The sequence below is a fragment of the Borostomias antarcticus genome, assembly GCF_949987555.1.
Source record: "Borostomias antarcticus genome assembly, chromosome: 2".
Taxonomy (NCBI): Eukaryota; Metazoa; Chordata; class Actinopteri; order Stomiiformes; family Stomiidae; genus Borostomias; species Borostomias antarcticus.
In genome coordinates, this window is record NC_140235.1 from 41,984,959 (window position 1) to 42,006,502 (window position 21,544).

A 21,544-nucleotide genomic window follows, 5' to 3' on the forward strand; every position below is an offset into this window, starting at 1 on the left:
AGTCATCCAACTATCCTGTCCACATGTGATTAGTCATCCAACTATCCTGTCCACATGTGATTAGTCATCCAACTATCCTGTCCACACATGTGATTAGTCATCCAACTATCCTGTCCACATGTGATTAGTCATCCAACTATCCTGTCCACGTGTGATTAGTCATCCAACTTTCCTGTCCACACATGTGATTAGTCATCCAACTACCCTGTCCACATGTGATTAGTCATCCAACTATCCTGTCCACATGTGATTAGTCATCCAACTATCCTGTCCACATGTGATTAGTCATCCAACTATCCTGTCCACATGTGATTAGTCATCCAACTACCCTGTCCACATGTGATTAGTCATCCAACTATCCTGTCCACATGTGATTAGTCATCCAACTATCCTGTCCACATGTGATTAGTCATCCAACTATCCTGTCCACATGTGATTAGTCATCCAACTATCCTGTCCACACATGTGATTAGTCATCCAACTATCCTGTCCACATGTGATTAGTCATCCAACTATCCTGTCCACACATGTGATTAGTCATCCAACTATCCTGTCCACATGTGATTAGTCATCCAACTATCCTGTCCACATGTGATTAGTCATCCAACTATCCTGTCCACATGTGATTAGTCATCCAACTATCCTGTCCATGTGTGATTAGTCATCCAACTTTCCTGTCCACACATGTGATTAGTCATCCAACTACCCTGTCCACATGTGATTAGTCATCCAACTATCCTGTCCACGTGTGATTAGTCATCCAACTATCCTGTCCACACATGTGATTAGTCATCCAACTATCCTGTCCACACATGTGATTAGTCATCCAACTATCCTGTCCACATGTGATTAGTAATCCAACTATCCTGTCCACACATGTGATTAGTCATCCAACTATCCTGTCCACATGTGATTAGTCATCCAACTATCCTGTCCACATGTGATTAGTCATCCAACTATCCTGTCCACATGTGATTAGTCATCCAACTATCCTGTCCATGTGTGATTAGTCATCCAACTTTCCTGTCCACACATGTGATTAGTCATCCAACTACCCTGTCCACATGTGATTAGTCATCCAACTATCCTGTCCACGTGTGATTAGTCATCCAACTATCCTGTCCACACATGTGATTAGTCATCCAACTACCCTGTCCACATGTGATTAGTCATCCAACTATCCTGTCCACATGTGATTAGTCATCCAACTATCCTGTCCACATGTGATTAGTCATCCAACTATCCTGTCCACGTGTGATTAGTCATCCAACTATCCTGTCCACATGTGATTAGTCATCCAACTATCCTGTCCACACATGTGATCAGTCATCCAACTATCCTGTCCACATATGTGATCAGTCATCCAACTATCCTGTCCACATGTGATTAGTCATCCAACTATCCTGTCCACACATGTGATCAGTCATCCAACTATCCTGTCCACATGTGATCAGTCATCCAACTATCTAACTAAATATTCATGGACATTAGTTGGCTCACCCAGCAATGTAAAAGCAGGCGTTCCTATTGGCTATCAGATCCCAGAGCAGTTCAGCCTGCTCCTTCACACGGTGCTGCACGTAAATCTTCTCCTCCTGGAAAAACACAAAAATATAAAATGTTTTGTTGATAAGCTCATGAACAGTGTTTGAGAGTGTGTGTGTGTGTGTGCGTGTGAGAGACCGAGACTACAACGCAACTACAACAACGCAACTACAGTACAACAACGCAACTACAACAACGCAACTACAACAACGCAACTACAGTACAACAACGCAACTACAACAACGCAACTACAGTACAACAATGCAACTATAACAACGCAACTACAACAACGCAACTACAACAATGCAACTAGGACGCAGCACCGGGTTTCTGGCCTGAAAACGCAACTTTGGATTCGGAACCTCGGGGTTCGAGGGTGGTGTTTGTGGGGGTGGTGGAACCTCGGGGTTCGAGGGTGGTGTTTGTGGGGGCGGTGGAACCTCGGGGTTCGAGGGTGGTGTTTGTGGGGGTGGTGGAACCTCGGGGTTCGAGGGTGGTGTTTGTGGGGGCGGTGGAACCTCGGGGTTCGAGGGTGGTGTTTGTGGGGGCGGTGGAACCTCGGGGTTCGAGGGTGGTGTTTGTGGGGGTGGTGGAACCTCGGGGTTCGAGGGTGGTGTTTGTGGGGGCGGTGGAACCTCGGGGTTCGAGGGTGGTGCTTGTGGGGGCGGTGGAACCTCGGGGTTCGAGGGTGGTGTTTGTGGGGGTGGTGGAACCTCGGGGTTCGAGGGTGGTGTTTGTGGGGGCGGTGGAACCTCGGGGTTCGAGGGTGGTGTTTGTGGATGTGGTGGAACCTCGGGGTTCGAGGGTGGTGTTTGTGGGGGCGGTGGAACCTCGGGGTTCGAGGGTGTTTGTGGGGGCGGTGGAACCTCGGGGTTCGAGGGTGGTGGAACCTCGGGGTTCGAGGGTGGTGTTTGTGGGGGCGGTGGAACCTCGGGGTTCGAGGGTGGTGGAACCTCGGGGTTCGAGGGTGGTGTTTGTGGGGGCGGTGGAACCTCGGGGTTCGAGGGTGGTGTTTGTGGGGGCGGTGGAACCTCGGGGTTCGAGGGTGGTGTTTGTGGGGGTGGTGGAACCTCGGGGTTCGAGGGTGGTGTTTGTGGGGGCGGTGGAACCTCGGGGTTCGAGGGTGGTGTTTGTGGATGTGGTGGAACCTCGGGGTTCGAGGGTGGTGTTTGTGGGGGCGGTGGAACCTCGGGGTTTGAGGGTGGTGTTTGTGGGGGTGGTGGAACCTCGGGGTTCGAGGGTGGTGTTTGTGGGGGCGGTGGAACCTCGGGGTTTGGGGGGGTTTTTGTGGGGGCGGTGGAACCTCGGGGTTCGAGGGTGGTGTTTGTGGGGGTTCGAGGGTGGTGTTTGTGGGGGTGGTGGAACCTTGGGGTTCGAGGGTGGTGTTTTTGAGGGCGGTGGAACCTCGGGGTTCGAGGGTGGTGTTTGTGGGGGTGGTGGAACCTCGGGGTTCGAGGGTGGTGTTTGTGGGGGCGGTGGAACCTCGGGGTTCGAGGGTGGTGTTTGTGGGGGCGGTGGAACCTCGGGGTTCGAGGGTGGTGTTTGTGGGGGTGGTGGAACCTCGGGGTTCGAGGGTGGTGTTTGTGGGGGTGGTGGAACCTCGGGGTTCGAGGGTGGTGTTTGTGGATGTGGTGGAACCTCGGGGTTCGAGGGTGGTGTTTGTGGGGGCGGTGGAACCTCGGGGTTTGAGGGTGGTGTTTGTGGGGGTGGTGGAACCTCGGGGTTCGAGGGTGGTGTTTGTGGGGGCGGTGGAACCTCGGGGTTTGGGGGGGTTTTTGTGGGGGCGGTGGAACCTCGGGGTTCGAGGGTGGTGTTTGTGGGGGTTCGAGGGTGGTGTTTGTGGGGGTGGTGGAACCTTGGGGTTCGAGGGTGGTGTTTTTGAGGGCGGTGGAACCTCGGGGTTCGAGGGTGGTGTTTGTGGGGGTGGTGGAACCTCGGGGTTCGAGGGTGGTGTTTGTGGGGGCGGTGGAACCTCGGGGTTCGAGGGTGGTGTTTGTGGGGGCGGTGGAACCTCGGGGTTCGAGGGTGGTGTTTGTGGGGGTGGTGGAACCTCGGGGTTCGAGGGTGGTGTTTGTGGGGGCGGTGGAACCTCGGGGTTCGAGGGTGGTGTTTGTGGATGTGGTGGAACCTCGGGGTTCGAGGGTGGTGTTTGTGGGGGCAGTGGAACCTCGGGGTTTGAGGGTGGTGTTTGTGGGGGTGGTGGAACCTCGGGGTTCGAGGGTGGTGTTTGTGGGGGCGGTGGAACCTCGGGGTTTGGGGGGGTTTTTGTGGGGGCGGTGGAACCTCGGGGTTCGAGGGTGGTGTTTGTGGGGGTGGTGGAACCTCGGGGTTCGAGGGTGGTGTTTGTGGGGGCGGTGGAACCTCGGGGTTCGAGGGTGGTGTTTGTGGGGGCGGTGGAACCTCGGGGTTCGAGGGTGGTGTTTGTGGGGGCGGTGGAACCTCGGGGTTCGGGGGGGGGGTTTGTGGGGGCGGTGGAACCTCGGGTTCGGGGGGGGGGGGTTTGTGGGGGCGGTGGAACCTCGGGGTTCGAGGGTGGTGTTTGTGGGGGCGGTGGAACCTCGGGGTTCGAGGGTGGTGTTTGTGGGGGCGGTGGAACCTCGGGGTTCGAGGGTGGTGTTTGTGGGGGCGGTGGAACCTCGGGGTTCGGGGGGGGGGTTTGTGGGGGCGGTGGAACCTCGGGGTTCGGGGGGGGGGTTTGTGGGGGTGGTGTAATTGCAAGGCGCAAACAGAGGAAAATTTATGTTTTTTTTGCAGAATATTGGCTTTTCGGCTTATATTGGCTTTTCCTACGTTAAATGCAATTATTGTAAGTCGCTTTGGATAAAAACGTCAGCTAAATGACTGATGTAATGTAATGAATAAGTGAATCCAGGCCTCAGTGTGACCCAGGCCTGGGTGGAGGGTTAGGGTTAGGGTTAGGCGGTAAGCAGGGTGAGCTGACCGGTGGAGGTCGTGGGTCAAGGGTCGTACCTGGTCCCGGGAGAAGGCGGTGAACAGGGTGAGCTGACCGGCGCGCTGCATGTCCTCCCAGTCAGACGAGCAGTAGAAGTCCCTGGACGCCGCCCGGCAGCCGAAGAACAACACGTTCGCTGCAACCAGAGATGAGGGGGTCAGGGTTCACCCTTATAACACAGCCTGGGTCAGGGTTCACCCTTATAACAACCTCCACCCAGAACACAGCCTGGGTCAGGGTTCACCCTTATAACAACCTCCACCCAGAACACAGCCTGGGTCAGGGTTCACCCTTATAACAACCTCCACCCAGAACACAGCAGGGGTCAGGGTCATGGGTCAGGGTCATGGGTCAGGGTCATGGGTCAGGGGTCAGGGTTCACCCTTATAACAACCTCTACCCAACTTCCAACTTCTGGAACTTTCCCAATTCCAATGTGACCTTAATGTGACTGAACCCTGAGACCTATTGTGGTGCCTGATGTCTAAACTTGATCAGGGAGGTTTGGTGTGCTGATCACTTCTGTAAGAGGTCCACCAATAAGAGGGCCTTATTCACAAAGAGAGTGATGAATCCACCAATAAGAGGGCCTTATTCACAAAGAGAGTGATGAATCCACCAATAAGAGGGCCTTATTCACAAAGAGAGCGATGAGTCCACCAATAAGAGGGCCTTATTCACAAAGAGAGAGATGAATCCACCAATAAGAGGGCCTTATACACAAAGAGAGAGATGAGTCCACCAATAAGAGGGCCTTATTCACAAAGAGAGAGATGAGTCCACCAATAAGAGGGCCTTATACACAAAGAGAGAGATGAGTCCACCAATAAGAGGCCTTATTCACAAAGAGAGAGCACTGAATCCACCAATAAGAGGGCCTTATACACAAAGAGAGAGATGAGTCCACCAATAAGAGGGTCTTATTCACAAAGAGAGAGATGAGTCCACCAATAAGAGGGCCTTATTCACAAAGAGAGAGATGAGTCCACCAATAAGAGGGTCTTATTCACAAAGAGAGAGATGAGTCCACCAATAAGAGGGCCTTATACACAAAGAGAGAGATGAATCCACCAATAAGAGGGCCTTATACACAAAGAGAGAGATGAGTCCACCAATAAGAGGGCCTTATACACAAAGAGAGAGATGAGTCCACCAATAAGAGGCCTTATTCACAAAGAGAGCAATGAATCCACCAATAAGAGGGCCTTATACACAAAGAGAGAGATGAGTCCACCAATAAGAGGGCCTTATTCACAAAGAGAGCACTGAGTCCACCAATAAGAGGGCCTTATACACAAAGAGAGAGATGAATCCACCAATAAGAGGGCCTTATTCACAAAGAGAGAGATGAGTCCACCAATAAGAGGGCCTTATACACAAAGAGAGCGATGAGTCCACCAATAAGAGGGCCTTATTCACAAAGAGAGAGATGAGTCCACCAATAAGAGGGCCTTATTCACAAAGACAGCGATGAGTCCACCAATAAGAGGGCCTTATACACAAAGAGAGAGATGAGTCCACCAATAAGAGGGCCTTATTCACAAAGAGAGCACTGAGTCCACCAATAAGAGGGCCTTATTCACAAAGAGAGAGATGAGTCCACCAATAAGAGGGTCTTATTCACAAAGACAGCGATGAGTCCACCTATGAGACTTGAGAGAGGGGGAAAGCCCAGGTACTTGTATGCAGGGACAGGGTTAGGGTCAGGGTCAGGGTTAGGGTCAGGGTCAGGGTCAGGGTTAGGGTTAGGGTTAGGGTCAGGGTCAGGGTCAGGGTTAGGGTTCAAGGGTTAGGGTTAGGGTTCAAGAGGCCCGTAGGTGAGACCTGCTCATCTGGGCAGGAGAGCGGGGGTGTCCTCACCTGTCTTGTCCTGGGCTATCCTCTCCTGGAGAGCACTTCTGAAAGGAGCCACCCCCGTCCCGGGACCAACCATTATCACGGGGGTGTCCGGGTCCTTCGGGAACGTCATGGTTCCCTTCTTCACCCACAGAGGCACCAGCACCTCCCCTGGAACACAGAGCAGCCCAACCATCAGCATTCTGACGGGTTATAAACCTGTAATAACCTCCAAGGTTTAAAGATCAGCATTCTGACGGGTTATAAACCTGTAATAACCTCCAAGGTTTGAACATCAGCATTCTGACGGGTTATAAACCTGTAATAACCTCCAAGGTTTGAAGATCAGCATTCTGACGGGTTATAAACCTGTAATAACCTCTAAGGTTTAAAGATCAGCATTCTGATGGGTTATAAACCTGTAATAACCTCTAAGGTTTAAAGATCAGCATTCTGACGGGTTATAAACCTGTAATAACCTCCAAGGTTTAAAGATCAGCATACTGACGGGTTATAAACCTGTAATAACCTCCAAGGTTTGAAGATCAGCATTCTGATGGGTTATAAATGTGTAATAACCTCTAAGGTTTAAAGATCAGCATACTGACGGGTTATAAATGTGCAATAACCTCCAAGGTTTTCCTGATTTCTGTGACAGATCACAAATCGTCACAAAGAACAGTGAAACGAAAGGCTGTTCAAAACATCGCTCATTCATTTTGCATGATTTTAATGTCGACCCCTGAACCCTTTGACAGTGTAGCTGCTATTAAAGTGTCAATAAGCGAGATCCTACCACTAGATGGCGGTAGGAGACTTATTCACACAAGAAAGGCCTCAAATGTTTAATATGGACATTAAAGGCACAGGGGCGGAGCAAAGTTACGGGGGCGGAGCCAAGTTACAGGCCGTCATGTGACCACAGGCAGAGATGCTGGACTACGTGGCTCCTGGGAGGGGAAGTCACTGAAGTCCTGTAGAGTCCTGTAGGACGCTATGGCTCAATGAACACATCTGATATCAGGTGGTTTTCATTTGTTTCCACAAAATGTGGCGGGAAAAAACCGTTATAGCAACTTGACTGCTGTGGAGGCGAGCAGACCTTGTGTGGGGGCCAGGGAGGCCAGCAGACCTTGTGTGGGGGGGGCAGGGAGGCCAGCAGACCTTGTGTGGGGGGGGCAGGGAGGCCAGCAGACCTTGTGTGGGGGCCAGGGAGGCCAGCGGACCTTGTGTGGGGGGCAGGGAGGCCAGCAGACCTTGTGTGGGGGCCAGGGAGGCCAGCGGACCTTGTGTGGGGTGCAGGGAGGCCAGCAGACCTTGTGTGGGGTGCAGGGAGGCCAGCCAGGAGGAACACAGCCCCCGACGGGCTCTCTGGATGATGGTCTTGTAGCGCACCACCGCTAGCAGGATCTGCAGCCTGTTGGGATGAGCCTGGGGGAGGGGGAGGGGGAGGGGGAGGGGGGAGCAGGGTCCAGGTTAAGTCTCGCCATGACAGACTTTGGAGATCTCCGCCACATAGGGTTAAGCCTAACCCCAACCCTAACCCTAACCCTAACCCAGCCTAACCCTAACCCTAACCCAGCCTAACCCTAACCCTAACCCTAACCATAGGGTTAAGGATCCACCTAACCGGAAATGATGTCCTCCAAACAAACTGGAGTTTAGAATCAAAACAAAAGTCAGTCAGTCAGCCAGTCAGCCAGTCAGCCAGTCAGCCAGCCAGTCAGTCAGTCAGTCAGTCAGTCAGTCAGTCAGCCAGTCAGTCAGTCAAGGAAGGAAGGAAGGAAGGAAGGAAGGAGTAAAGACGCTGGACTGGGTCACCGCCCCGCTAGGAAGGAGCGCCCTTAAGACGCTGGACTGGTTCTGCAGCGTTTTCTCTCTAAAATCATTTCCACTTTAAGCAACGAAATCTGGACTAAATGTTGTCAGTCTCTAGAAAGTTGTGACAGTAGCCAGAACCAGAAAGAGAGAGAGAGAGAGAGTGAGAGAGAGAGAGAGAGAGAGTGCGGAGTCCAGGTCAGCTCACCTGGAGGGAGGAGGCGATGGAGAAGGAGCGAGGCTGGATCTCAGGGAACAGGTCCAGCAGGTAGTCGACCTGCAGCTCCGCTGTGGTGTGAGGGAAGTCCATCAACACCTGCCAGAGAGAGAGAGATACCAGACAGAGAGATCAACACTTACCCAGGACAGAGAGAGAGAGAGAGAGATCAACACCTACCAGAGAGAGAGAGAGAGAGAGAGGAGAGAGAGAGAGAGGAGAGAGAGAGAGGAGAGAGAGGAGAGAGAGAGGAGAGTCACACAGGAGAAGTCACATGGAGACCCTCCTGTGAAGCTGGTTAATTCCTGGTCTGTCATGGTCTCTTTTCCATTGTTGAATATTTGAGCTGAAAATCCTACGAGCGGATGAAGAATTTCATTAGCATCACAGTTAGTAACTGTAGTTAATTTTTCTATCATAGTTTCCTGCGGCAGTGGCTAGTTGCAAAACTAGAATGGAGAAGTAAGACGCCTCCTTCCCTCCACTAGTCTGGGGGTCCACCTTGGGCAAGTGGTAGTACCCCCTAGCCCCCCTACCTGGGGTTACAGGAAAAAACCCTGATGACAGAACACCAAAAAGGAATTGAGACCCGGCCCGGAGGAAGCCCGGGGCCCTCGTCTGGAGCCAGGCTCAGACGGAGGGCCCGCATGCGAGCGCCTGGTGGCCGGGCTTACCACGGAGCCCGGCCGGGCCCAGCCCAAATAAGCAACGTGGAAGCACCATCTCCTCCTCCATCGTCCCATGGACCCACCACCCGCGGGAGGAATTGTCGGGGTCGGGTGCGCTGCCAACTAGGTGGCGGTGAAGGCGGGGGGCAACGACGGACCGGACCCGGGCGGCAAAGGCTGGCTCTGGGGACATGGAACGTGACCTCGCTGGGGGGGAAGGAGCCGGAGCTTGTGAGGGAGGTGGAGCGATACCAATTACACCTGGTGGGGCTAACCTCCACGCACAGCACTGGCGCCGGAACCAAACTCCTGGATAGGGGTTGGACCCTGTTCTTCTCCGGAGTTGCTCACGGTATGAGGCGTAAGGCAGGTGTGGCTATACTAGCTAGCCCCCAGCTGAGCGCCTCTGTGCTGGAGTTCACCCCAGTGAACGAGAGAATCGCCTCCCTGCGCCTTAGAACTGTGGGGGGGGGGGACTCTGACTGTGGTTTGTGCTTATGCACCGAACAGCAGTTCAGAGTACTCAGCCTTCCTGCAGACCCTGAGTGGAGTCCTTTTGGGGGCTCCTGCAGGGGACTCCAGTGTCCTACTGGGGGACTTCAATGCACACGTAGGCAATGATGGAGAAATTTGGAGGGGCGTGATTGGGAGGCATGGCCACCACGATCTGAACCCGAGTGGTGTTTTGTTGTTGGAACATGTTACCATGTTCGAACACAAGGATGCCCACAAGTACACCTGGCATCAGAACACCTTAGGCCGAAGGTCGATGATCGATTTCGTTATCATATCATCTGATCTGAGGCCATGCGTTTTGGACACTCGGGTAAAGAGAGGGGCAGAGCTGTCCACTGATCACCATCTGGTGGTGAGCTGGTTTCGATGGCGGGGGAAACTTCTGGACAGACCTGGAAAACCCAAGCGTGTAGTGAGGGTGAACTGGGAACGTCTGGAGGAAGAGCCTGTCTGGAGAGATTTCAATTGCCACCTCCGGCAGAGCTTCTCAGGCATCCCTGTGGAGGTTGGGGACATCGAGCATGAGTGGTCGGTGTTCAAAGCCTCCATTGCTGAAGCTGCGGCTGGGAGCTGTGGCCTGAGGGCCATAGGTACCTCAAGGGGCGGTAACCCTCGGACACCGTGGTGGACAGCGGTGGTGAGGGAAGCCGTCCGACTGAAGAAGGAGGCCTTCCGGGTTATGTTAGCCCGGGAGACCCCAGAAACAGTTGCAGGGTATCAACTGGCCCGGAGGGCTGCGGCTTCGGCCGTGACCAAGGCAAAGCAGCGGGTGTGGGAGGAGTTCGGAGAAACCATGGAGAAGGACTTTCGGTCGGCACCAAAGTGTTTCTGGAAGACCATCAGACACCTCAGGAAGGGAAAGCGGGGACCATCCAAGCTGTATACAGCAAGGAGGGGACACTGCTGACCTCAACTGAGGAGGTTGTTGAGCGTTGGAAGGAGCACTTTGAGGAACTCCTGAACCCGACTAATCCACCCTCTACGATCGAGGCAGAGCCGGAAGATGATGGGGGGTCGTCAATGTCCTTGGAGGAGGTCACTGAGGTAGTCAAACAACTCCACAGTGGCAGAGCCCCAGGGATTGATGAGATCCGTCCAGAAATGCTGAAGGCGCTGGGTGTAGAGGGGCTGTCTTGGTTGACACGCCTCTGTAACATTGCGTGGAAGTCTGGGTCAGTGCCGAAGGAGTGGCAGACTGGGGTGGTGGTCCCAATATTCAAAAAAGGGGACCAGAGGGTGTGTGCGAATTGAAGAGGCATCACATTACTCAGCCTCCCAGGGAAAGTTTACTCCAAGGTGCTGGAAAGGAGGGTCCGGCCGATAGTCGAACCTCAGATCGAAGAGGAACAATGCGGATTTCGTCCTGGTTGTGGAACTACCGACCAGCTCTTCACTCTCGCAAGGATCTTGGAGGGGGCTTGGGAGTTTGCCCAACCTGTCTACATGTGTTTTGTGGACTTGGAGAAGGCTTACGACCGGGTCCCTCGAGAGGTCTTGTGGAGGGTTATGCGGGAGTATGGGGTGAGGGGGTCCCTACTTAGGGCCATCCAATCCCTGTACACCCAGAGCGAGGGCTGTGTCCGGGTCCTCGGCAGCAAGTCGTCTTCCTTTCCGGTGGGTGTTGGCCTCCGCCAGGGCTGCGCTTTGTCACCAATCCTGTTTGTGATTTTCATGGAAAGGATATCGAGGCGTAGCCGGGGGGAGGTGGGTTTGCAGTTCGGTGAGCTGGGGATCACGTCACTGCTTTTTGCAGATGATGTGGTCCTGATGGCATCAGCTGCCTGCGACCTCCAGCACTCTCTGGATAGGTTCGCAACTGAGTGTGAAGCGGCTGGGATGAGAATAAGCACTTCTAAATCTGAGGCCATGGTTCTCAGCAGGAAACTGGTGGCCTGTCCGATCCGAGTAGGAAATGAGTCCTTACCCCAAGTGAAGGAGTTCAAGTATCTGGGGGTCTTGTTCACGAGTGAGGGAACCATGGAGAGGGAGTTTGGCCGGAGAATCGGAGCAGCTGGTGCGGTTCTGCAGTCGCTTTACCGCACTGTTGTGACCAAAAGAGAGCTGAGCCAAAAGGCAAAGCTCTCGATCTACCGGTCTATCTTCGTCCCCACCCTCACCTATGGTCATGAAGGATGGGTCATGACCGAAAGAACGAGATCACGGATACAAGCGGCCGAAATGAGTTTTCTCCGGAGGGTGGCTGGGGTCTCCCTGAGAGATCGGGTGAGAAGTTCAGTCATCCGGGAGAGACTCGGAGTAGAGCCGCTGCTCCTTTGCGTCGAAAGGAGCCAGTTGAGGTGGTTCGGGCATCTAGTGAGGATGCCTCCTGGGCGCCTCCCTAGGGAGGTGTTCCAGGCGTGTCCGGCTGGGAGGAGGCCACGGGGTAGACCCAGGACTAGGTGGCGGGACTACATCTCCGCACTGGCCTGTGAGCGGCTAAAGATTCCCCAGGCAGAGCTGGTTGATGCTGCTAGGGAAAGGGATGTCTGGGGCCCCCTGCTGGAGCTGCTGCCTCCGGGACCCGACCCTGGATAAGCGGATGAAGATGATGATGATCATAGTTTCCATAGTTAATAATCCATCGCTAGTGGTAATGACCTGCTGAGACCCTAACGCTAACCTGCTGAGACTAAAGGTTAAAAAGAAAACCCCCTTTCACAGTTGTTGACCCCTCACCTCCAGGGCCGTGCCTCTGGGCCTGCTGCAGTAGTTGTGCAGCTACTGACCCTAACCCTGTCACGGCACCGCCGCGTCAGCCTAGTCCACCTCCTCAGCCCCCTGACCCCGGCCCGAGCCCCGGTTCTGACGCTGGTCCCCAGCCTGTCCCCCAGCCTGACCATGTCTCTCCAGTGCCGGACTCCGTTTCCCCCAGCACCTCCCAGAGCCTGCAGCGGGAACTGCGGGCACGTCTGCGGTCACAAGCCAGACACGCCCCCGATCCACACCTGCCGTGCGTCACCTTGATTGCCTCTCCTCCACACCTCAACGCACCTGGTCCTGATCAACCAATCGCCAGCAGGATAAGAAGCCGGTCCACACAGCCCTCTGTGCCAGATCGTTGACCAACCCAGTGGGTAACACGACTCCAGCTAAATCCCTACTCCTTACTCGAGCCTGTCTCACCGTTCTTTGTTTTCATTCATCCTAGTTAACCTGCCTGACCCACGCCTGCCTGAGGACCACGAACCTGCCTGACCGACACCTGTCTGACTACCACGCTCCTGCCTGACCCACGCCTGCCTGAGTACCACGCTCCTGCCTGACCCACGCCTGTCTGAGTACCACGCTCCTGCCCGACCCACGCCTGTCTGACTACCACGTCCCTGCCTGACCCCCGCTTGCCTCTCCGACCTGATCCTGCCTGGCCATACCAAATAAACACGCCTCCGGGCTTCACCTCTAAGCCTTTTTTGAGTCTGCTTTTGGGTCCTCCTCCGCTAGCCCTAACAGAACGATCTGGCCACAAATGGACCCAGCGGACTCCCTTCGCCAAGCCATCACCAGCCAGGGCCTCGTCGTTGGACAACATGCGAATGCTCTCCGTGAGACCCGAGCCGTCGTGGAACGGCTTGGTACGGGGATGCAGACACTCTCTGAGCAGACCGCCCAGACAGAGCGCAACCTGCAGTCCATCGCCCAGACCCTAGCAACCCTCAGTGAGCAGGTGGGCCGGTTAGTCGTTCTCCCAGCCCCGGAAGACAACCCCGTTGCTGGTCTTGCCCCTGCCGCTGAACGTGATGCCCCAGGGGTATTACACCGGCGGGAGCCAAACCTCTCTAACCCCAAGCCCTATGACGGCGACGTAGTGCAGTGCTCCACATTTCTCATGCAGTGTGATTTTATTTTTACTCACCAGCCCAGCAGGTACTCCCAGGATTCTGAGAAGATCGCGTTTGTGTCCAGCCATCTCACTGGCCAGCCGCTTGGCTGGTTCGAGGCCACATGGAGGGCCAAGGCTTCCTGTCTGAATTCCTACAGCACGTTCTGCTCCGAGTTCAGAAAGGTGTTTGACCATCCACTCCTGGGCCACGATTCCGCCTCTCGCCTTATGCGCATTCAGCAGGGAAGCCATAGTGTTGCCGAGTACTCTATCGAGTTCAGAATACTAGCAGCGGATAGTGGATGGAATGACGCGGCGCTACAGTCAGCCTTTCAAGCGGGTCTGTCTGAGTCTCTTAAGGACGAGTTGGCACTCAGAGATGAGCCGGCTTCTCTCGATCTCCTGATTTCCCTTGCTGTCAAGATAGACAACCGCCTTTGAGAGCGCAGGAAAGAGAGGAATCTCCGCGCTCCTACTCCCGCAGTTCGGGTCGCTAGTCAGCGCTTTCCCAGTCTACCGCCTCGAACTTCCCCGGGTCCTAACAATGAAACGGTCCTCTTTCAGCCGGCCTCGATATCCCCTGCCTCAGACGAACCCATGCAGCTAGGCGGAGCACGCCTAACCGAGGCGGAACGCGCCCGTAGGGTAAATGAGCGCCTCTGTTTTTACTGCGGCCAGCCCAGACACAGCCGCGTGTCCTGCCCCGTTCGGCCAAAAGCCCACGCTCGCCAGTGAAAGTGGGATCGCTGGTGAGCGGTGCTTCGTCTCCCACACCCCCTCCCAGGCAGTCTAGGACCGCCGGAGCCGGTTTCAATGTGATGTCCTCCGCCGATGCCCTGGGGCGCATGCACCTCGAGGCCACTATTATTGTTAATCGGCAGTCCTTCACTGTACCCGCTCTGGTTGATTCCGGGGCCGACGACTGCTTTATCGACTCTGTTGGTCCGTCAAGCTGGCATCACCACCATACCCCGTGACACCCCATTGACGTCCATGACCTGAGTGGCGGGCTCTTAGCCAACGTTTCCCATGTCACCGAGCCTCTTGATGTGGTTCTGTCAGGTAACCACCATGAGTCCATGTCCCTCCTAGTCATCTCCTCGTCTCTAAGCCCCATTGTTCTGGGTCAGCCCTGGTTGAGACGTCACAACCCACACATTGACTGGATCACCAATAAGGTGAGTGGCTGGAGCCCCTACTGCCATAACACCTGTCTCACGTCGGCCCTGCCGCCTGCTGAGGGCGCCATCGCCCCATTTGGACCCCCAGACCTGTCCATAGTCCCTCCCGAGTACCATGACATTGGGGAGGTGTTCAGTAAGCAGCGGGCCCTTACTCTGCCACCCCACCGCCCTTATGATTGCTCCATTGAACTCCTCCCTGGAGCCCCCTTGCCATCTGGGCATTTGTTCAACCTGTCCAGGCCTGAACGGGAAGCTATGGAGACCTACATCCGTGACTCCCTGGCATCAGGCATCATCAAGCCCTCGTCCTCTCCGGTAGGTGCTGGATTCTTTTTTGTGGCCAAGAAGGACGGCACCTTGCGACCCTGCATCGACTACCGGGCCCTAAATAGCATAACAGTGAGGAACAAGTACTCTCTGCCCCTCCTCGCCTCTGCCTTTGAACCCCTCCAGGGAGCTACCATATTCTCCAAACTCGATCTTAGAAACGCGTATCACCTGGTCCGTATCAGAGAGGGAGATGAATGGAAAACAGCGTTCAACACCCCGCTCGGACACTTCGAGTACCGTGTCATGCCATTTGGACTTACCAACGCCTCTGCAGTATTCCAGGCCCTGATAAATGACGTCCTCCGGGACTTCCTCCACCGCTGTGTTTTTGTCTATCTAGACGACATCCTAATTTTTTCTCACTCCCATGAGGAACACATCGCACATGTCAGACAGGTTCTCCAGAGGCTTCTGGAGAATAAGCTGTTTGTGAAAGCTGAGAAGTGTGAATTCCACATCACCTCTGTGCAGTTCCTGGGCTTCCTCATCGGCAGTGGCCAGGTGCAGGCTACCCCCGAGAAGATCAGGGCGATGGTTCTGGCCTGTCCCCAAGAACCGTAAGGACCTCCAGAGGTTCCTAGGATTTGCCAATTTCTACAGGCGCTTCATCCGCAACTACAGCCGGGTGGCCGCTCCCATGACCGCGCTCACCTCCAAGAACGTCCCCTTCTCGTGGACCCCCGAGGCGGGGGCGGCCTTCAATGAGCTGAAGAGGCTCTTCACGTCTGCTCCGGTCCTCACCCAGCCTGATCCCTCTCTCCAGTTTATTGTGGAGGTCGACGCGTCGGACAGTGGAGTGGGGGCAGTGCTGTCCCAGCGATCACCCACTGATGGTAAAGTCCACCCCTGTGCGTTCTTCTCCCGCCGGCTGGAGCCCGCGGAGCGTAACTACGACGTGGGCAATAAGGAACTGCTTGCTGTCCAGCTAGCCCTTGAGGAGTGGAGGCACTGGTTGGAGGGAGCTGAGGTGCCTTTCATTGTGTGGACTGACCACAAGAATCTGACCTACATCGAGAATGCCAAGAGACTGAACCCGCGGCAAGCCAGGTGGGCTCTGTTTTTTGGTCGTTTCAATTTTACCATCACCTATCGTCCAGGATCCCGCAATGTCAAGCCTGACGCCCTGTCTCGCCAGTATGCTCCCCCCAACCAGGACACTGACGAACCAGACACCATCCTTCCTCCCTCATGTGTGGTGGCCGCTGTAACTTGGGAGATCGAAGGATTGGTGAAGGAGGCCCAGAGGACCCAGCCTGACCCAGGTAACGGCCCTGTTAACTGCCTGTTTGTCCCTGACCATGTCCGTCCCCAGGTCCTCCAGTGGGTTCATGCCTCCCAGTTTGCCTGTCATCCGGGGTCCAGCCGCACTCTAGCCCTTCTCAGGAGACGGTTCTGGTGGCCCTCCATGGCCCAGGACACCAGGGAGTACGTCCGGGCCTGCACGGTGTGTGCACGGAGCAAGGCCTCGCACCAACCCGCCTCCGGTCTGCTGCGCCCCCTGCCGGTCCCTGGTCGCCCGTGGAGCCACATAGGTCTGGACTTCGTGACTGGACTGCCCCCTTCCCAGGGTAACACCACCATACTGACCATTGTGGACCGTTTTTCCAAGTCCGTCCATTTTGTGCCTCTGCCCAAGCTCCCCTCTGCGTCTGAGACTGTTGACCTTCTGGTGACCCACGTGGTCCGGCTCCATGGCATCCCTGCGGACATCGTTTCTGACCGAGGTCCACAGTTCACTTCCCAGGTGTGGAGGGAGTTTTGTCGGGCCATTGGGGCTTCGGTGAGTCTGTCCTCGGGTTACCATCCCCAGACCAATGGGCAAGCCGAGCGAGCCAACCAATACCTGGGGAACGCCCTGCGCTGTGTCACTGGTCGTAACCCTGCTACCTGGAGCCGATACCTCCCCTGGGTGGAGTATGCCCATAACTCCCTTCCTAGCTCTTCCACTGGCTTGTCTCCGTTTGAATGCTCCCTGGGATATCTACCACCTCTATTCCCTGAGCAGGAGGAGGAGCTCGCCGTGCCCTCAGTCCAGGTCCATCTCCGCCGCTGCCAAAAGGTGTGGAGGGATGCCCGAGCCGCGCTTGTTCGTTCCACCCGTCGGAGCCAGCACCAGGCAGACCGCCATCGGACCCCGGCCCCTGTCTACCAGCCCGGCCAGGCGGTCTGGCTCTCCTCCAAGGACATCCCCCTGCGGGCCTCGTCACGTAAGCTCACGCCCCGCTACATTGGTCCTTACAAGATAGACAGTGTGGTTAACCCTTCTGCTGTCAGACTGCAGCTGCCCCCGTCCATGAGGATACATCCCACATTCCATGTCTCCCGTGTTAAGCCTGCTCCTGTCAGCCCTCTGTGCCCGCCAGGCGACACCCCGCCACCTGTCCGGATCATCGACGACCAGCCGGCCTGGACTGTCCGACAGCTCCTGGGGGCCCGTCGGCGGGGTCGGGGGTTGCACTACCTTGTGGACTGGGAGGGCTATGGGCCCGAGGAGTGGTGCTGGGTGCCCCGTAGGTTCATCCTGGACCCCTCTCTTATCCGGGATTTCCACCGTGACCATCCTGGCCAGCCCGGTCGGTCGCCAGGTGGCGCCCGTAGAGGGGGGGGTCCTGTCACGGCACCGCCGCGTCAGCCTCGTCCACCTCCTCAGCCCCCTGACCCCGGCCCGAGCCCCGGTTCTGACGCTGGTCCCCAGCCTGTCCCCCAGCCTGATCATGTCTCTCCAGTGCCGGACTCCGTTTCCCCCAGCACCTCCCAGAGCCTGCAGCGGGAACTGCGGGCACGTCTGCGGTCACAAGCCAGACACGCCCCCGATCCACACCTGCCGTGCGTCACCTTGATTGCCTCTCCTCCACACCTCAACGCACCTGGTCCTGATCAACCAATCGCCAGCAGGATAAGAAGCCGGTCCACACAGCCCTCTGTGCCAGATCGTTGACCAACCCAGTGGGTAACACGACTCCAGCTAAATCCCTACTCCTTACTCGAGCCTGTCTCACCGTTCTTTGTTTTCATTCATCCTAGTTAACCTGCCTGACCCACGCCTGCCTGAGGACCACGAACCTGCCTGACCCACGCCTGTCTGACTACCACGCTCCTGCCTGACCCACGCCTGCCTGAGTACCACGCTCCTGCCCGACCCACGCCTGTCTGACTACCACGTCCCTGCCTGACCCCCGCTTGCCTCTCCGACCTGATCCTGCCTGGCCAGACCAATAAACACGCCTCCGGGCTTCACCTCCAAGCCTTTTTTGAGTCTGCTTTTGGGTCCTCCTCCGCTAGCCCTAACAAACCCTAGCCCTGACCTCTGACCCCGGCGCCCTCACCTCCAGGGCGGTGCGTCTGGGTCTGTTGCAGTAGGCGTGCAGGTCGTCCTGGCCCTGCGCCGAGCTGAACTCCGCCAGCTTCTCCTGCTCCAGCTCGTTGGTGGCGAAGGTGGCCAGCAGCTCGAAGAAGGAGCGGCGCGGCACGGCGGCGATGTCCAGGAAGCTCTCCACCAGGTGGCGCACCCCGCAGGGCTGGGGGAGACGCGCAGGCACCAGGGCTGGGGGGGCGAGGGGGAGGGGAGAGAGAGGACAGACACAATATCATCTACTAACGTGCGCTAGTCTGGCTCCGCCCCTGAATCTGCACATTTTCACTGTGATTAATGGTCTGGAAAGGCTCTGGTCCCGCCAGGCCAGGCCTCTGAACGCCTTGACGAAATGAAACTGTGAATGTGATGTGATTGGTTTGAGGATGAACTCATCGCTGAGGACTTCCTCTTCAGCAACGGCCATCTGGAAGACCCTGCAATGGAAGCCTGTTCAGACTGAACTGAGGGAACCAGAGTCAGGCTAGTATACATGTGAACCAGAGTCAGGCTAGTATACATGTGAACCAGAGAGGCTAGTATACATGTGAACCAGAGAGGCTAGTATACATGTGAACCAGAGTCAGGCTAGTATACATGTGAACCAGAGAGTCAGGCTAGTATACATGTGAACCAGAGAGTCAGGCTAGTATACATGTGAACCAGAGTCAGGCTAGTATACATGTGAACCAGAGTCAGGCTAGTATACATGTGAACCAGAGTCAGGCTAGTATACATGTGAACCAGAGTCAGGCTAGTATACATGTGAACCAGAGTCAGGCTAGTATACATGTGAACCAGAGAGGCTAGTATACATGTGAACCAGAGAGTCAGGCTAGTATACATGTGAACCAGAGAGGCTAGTATACATGTGAACCAGAGAGTCAGGCTAGTATACATGTGAACCAGAGAGTCAGGCTAGTATACATGTGAACCAGAGAGTCAGGCTAGTATACATGTGAACCAGAGAGTCAGGCTAGTATACATGTGAACCAGAGAGTCAGGCTAGTATACATGTGAACCAGAGAGTCAGACTAGTATACATGTGAACCAGAGAGTAAGGCTAGTATACATGTGAACCAGAGAGTCAGGCTAGTATACATGTGAACCAGAGAGTCAGGCTAGTATACATGTGAACCAGAGAGTCAGACTAGTATACATGTGAACCAGAGAGTCAGGCTAGTATACATGTGAACCAGAGAGTCAGGCTAGTATACATGTGAACCAGAGAGTCAGGCTAGTATACATGTGAACCAGAGAGTCAGGCTAGTATACATGTGAACCAGAGAGGCTAGTATACATGTGAACCAGAGAGGCTAGTATACATGTGAACCAGAGAGGCTAGTATACATGTGAACCAGAGTCAGGCTAGTATACATGTGAACCAGAGAGGCTAGTATACATGTGAACCAGAGAGGCTAGTATACATGTGAACCAGAGTCAGGCTAGTATACATGTGAACCAGAGAGTCAGGCTAGTATACATGTGAACCAGAGAGTCAGGCTAGTATACATGTGAACCAGAGTCAGGCTAGTATACATGTGAACCAGAGTCAGGCTAGTATACATGTGAACCAGAGTCAGGCTAGTATACATGTGAACCAGAGTCAGGCTAGTATACATGTGAACCAGAGTCAGGCTAGTATACATGTGAACCAGAGAGGCTAGTATACATGTGAACCAGAGAGTCAGGCTAGTATACATGTGAACCAGAGAGGCTAGTATACATGTGAACCAGAGAGTCAGGCTAGTATACATGTGAAACAGAGAGTCAGGCTAGTATACATGTGAACCAGAGAGTCAGGCTAGTATACATGTGAAACAGAGTCAGGCTAGTATACATGTGAACCAGAGAGTCAGGCTAGTATACATGTGAAACAGATAGTCAGGCTAGTATACATGTGAACCAGAGTCAGGCTAGTATACATGTGAACCAGAGAGTCAGGCTAGTATACATGTGAACCAGAGTCAGGCTAGTATACATGTGAACCAGAGTCAGGCTAGTATACATGTGAACCAGAGAGTCAGGCTAGTATACATGTGAACCAGAGAGTCAGGCTAGTATACATGTTCATATTAGTACAGGGCCGATGGAGGAAACTCATCATGAGTCACAGTGATACGCGCTGCTTCTATAGAAGCTACATGTGCTTCAGGTTAACATGTGCAGGTCTTCAACTTGTCTTTAAGTACTAAGCTTCAAAAATGTTCAGAGTTGTTTGAAAGACCATTTCAAACCCATGAAGTGATTGTAGTGACAACTATGCACCAGCAGATGTCACTAATGCAAATTATGTATTCTTTTGAGTCTATACATATACGCAGACACGCAGACACACACACACACACACACACACACACACACCGGTGCTGCCCTCTGTGGGCTGGAGGGTGAACTGCGCCTCAGGGTTCAGTCTCAGCAGCTGACAGAACTGGTCCACATCCTCAGGGGCGTTACAGGGATACATCATCACCACATCCCCCGCACTGAACCTGCACACACACACACACACACACACACACACACACAGGGATACATCATCACTACATCCCCCGCTCTGAACCTGCACACACACACACACACACACACACACACACACACACACACACACACACACACACACACACACACAGGGATACATCATCACCACATCCCCCGCACTGAACCTGCACACACACACACACACACACACACACACACACACACACACACACACAGGGATACATCACCACATCCCCCGCACTGAACCTGCACACACACACACACACACACACACACACACACACACACACACACACACACACACACACACACACACACACACACACAGGGATACATCACCACATCCCCCGCACTGAACCTGAACACACACACACACACACACACACACACACACACACACACACACACACACACAGGGAAACATCATCACCACATCCCCCGCACTGAACCTGCACACACACACACACACACACACACACACACACAGGGATACATCATCACCACATCCCCCGCACTGAACCTGCACACACACACACACACACACACACACACACACACACACACACACACACACACACACACACACAGGGATACATCATCACCACATCCCCCGCACTGAACCTGAACACACACACACACACACACACACAGGGATACATCATCACCACATCCCCCGCACTGAACCTGAACACACACACACACACACACACACACACACACAGGGATACATCATCACCACATCCCCCGCACTGAACCTGAACACACACACACACACACACACACACACACACACACAGGGATAC

At 54.7% G+C, this 21,544-nt stretch overlaps 1 protein-coding gene across 1 annotated transcript in view; it reads right to left on the bottom strand.

The window, feature by feature from the left end:
• The window catches only part of ndor1 (NADPH dependent diflavin oxidoreductase 1), a gene marked incomplete at its 3' end in the record, with an annotated part of 36,126 nt that overhangs the window by 6,982 nt on the left and 7,600 nt on the right, over positions 1–21,544 (bottom strand). Inside the window, exons 8-14 of the mRNA XM_084461582.1 lie at positions 20,604–20,731; positions 18,214–18,431; positions 8,361–8,468; positions 7,651–7,765; positions 6,359–6,505; positions 4,516–4,634; positions 1,501–1,595 (exon numbers count right to left, since the gene is read on the bottom strand). Coding sequence (XP_084317708.1) covers positions 1,501–1,595; positions 4,516–4,634; positions 6,359–6,505; positions 7,651–7,765; positions 8,361–8,468; positions 18,214–18,431; positions 20,604–20,731 — 930 coding nt within the window. The remainder of the gene's footprint in view (positions 1–1,500; positions 1,596–4,515; positions 4,635–6,358; positions 6,506–7,650; positions 7,766–8,360; positions 8,469–18,213; positions 18,432–20,603; positions 20,732–21,544) is intronic.